The 1,851-nt window shown below is 40.8% G+C and overlaps 1 protein-coding gene across 1 annotated transcript; it reads left to right on the forward strand.

Annotated features, from left to right (window-relative positions):
• Positions 1-262: 262 nt before the first annotated feature.
• On the forward strand, positions 263-1,608 carry LOC120935352 (radial spoke head protein 3 homolog). The gene is given in 2 exon segments (XM_040347474.1): positions 263-655; positions 657-1,608. Coding segments are annotated over 2 exon segments (1,026 nt in total). The 5' UTR covers positions 263-361; the 3' UTR covers positions 1,389-1,608.
• The last annotated feature ends 243 nt before the right edge of the window (positions 1,609-1,851 follow it).

The following is a 1,851-nucleotide window of genomic DNA, read 5'->3' on the forward strand; positions in this document are numbered from 1 at the left end:
AAAATCGTGACGCGATGTATGCGACCGTCGGAAGCCTGTCGGGAGACTGTCAATCAAATAGGAACGCCCAGTCCCGCAGCCCATACCCGGAAGCGGCGGAGAAGATCGCTCTCTAAAACGGTAAGTACTGCTTAGATTAAAAAAAAAAATACCCGATTCCCCTTGACAAAATGAGCATCAATCTAAGGTTAAAAATGTACTTTTCGAAGAGATGTGTTGCCTGGTTACAGGTCACTATAGTACACAGTCAGGGCTGGCTTGTCAGAGCACATCTGATCACTGTAGAGGGTCGGTGAGGGTTGTTTGTAGAGCATCTTGTTATATCAAGCATACTACAAAGTTCTTCAAGCCCTTTACAGCCATGGCATCTCTATTACTATCTCATAAAGAAATGGGAAGTGGAACATACACATTCTCCAGCCAACCCAGGGTGGTTCAAAACCGCCATAAATACAGGACAATACAACCACCCACGTCTGAAGAGAGTTATCATTATGGAAATATAATGTATGATAGAAGAGTGGTGCGTGGTAACACATATGCACAGCTGATACTACCCCTGGCAGCTCAGCCAGATCCAGTGGAGATTCAGAGAGCACAAGAAGCGCGCAGAAGAGCACTGGCAAAGAAACGTGCCAAAGATCTGTTGCGGCATCAGGACCCCAGAGCCAGTAGAAGGCAGGAAGCATATTGATGTGCAGACAGAGCTTTACCTGGAAGAACTAAGTGACCATGTCGAAGAGAAAGATATGGAATGCCAGACAGATGCCTTTTTGGACAGACCACCTACACCTCTGTTTATTCCGGCAAAGACAGGAGTTGATGTTTCCACTCAGATTTTGAAAGGAGAACTTTTTGACCTTGATCTGGAAGTTAAACCGCTGCTGGAGGTGCCGATTGGCAAAACAGTTGAGCAGGCTTTACTTGAGGTAATGGAAGAAGAAGAACTTGCCAGCTTAAGAGCACAACAGCGTGCCTTTGAGGAACTGCGCAATGCTGAACTTCCTCAGGCACAACGTCTCGAGGAACAGGAGAGAAGACACAGGGAAGAAAAGGACCGACGCAAACAGCAACAAAGGGAAATGCTTTTGAAAGAAAAGGAAACGGCAGAGAAGGTGGCAGCAAGGGCTTTTGCACAGCAGTACCTGGCTGACCTTATTCCATCTGTGTTCAGCAGCCTAAGGGATAATAGATATTTCTATGACCCAGTGGAAAGAGATGTAGAGACTGTATTCATACCATGGGTTATGAATGAGGTAGAGAAGACACTAAAGAAGAATGAACTTGGAAGAGCAATTCTGGACATGTTAATAAAAGACGTCATAGGAAAGAGAAATTATGATTTCAAAAGATTGGAGTTACACGAATCTACAACATCAGATGCATAAGAGAAGGAGTCAACAGTTGACATCACAATTATATTCCATCAACAAACAGCAAATATAGAACTGGGAAGAATTAATGTCCACTTTGGCAATGAAAATTCAGTGGAAATAACTTAATTTTTTTTAACTGTGACTGTATAATTGACTTGTACTTGTTTGCCTAATGTATTTAATATTCTTGAAATATATGGTACCAATTGATAGGTTCATTTGGATCTGAAAAAAAAAAATAAAAAAAAAAATAACTTTTCGGGTGAACCTCCACTTTAAAGAAAGTGGAGTTACCCTTTAAAAGAAAAGAGCAGGTACCAAAATAAAAACACTCACCATTCATTAAGTATTGTCCTTGATGCTGATTTTAATTTTTTTTATAAAACTTCAGCTTTTAAGATTTGGCTCGATAAGTGAAATATTTTAGTGCACAAATTTGACTTTTATTTGTTTACCAACAGTGGTTGTAAAAATT

The sequence above is a fragment of the Rana temporaria genome, chromosome 4 (genome assembly GCF_905171775.1).
Source record: "Rana temporaria chromosome 4, aRanTem1.1, whole genome shotgun sequence".
Classification (NCBI taxonomy): domain Eukaryota; kingdom Metazoa; phylum Chordata; class Amphibia; order Anura; family Ranidae; genus Rana; species Rana temporaria.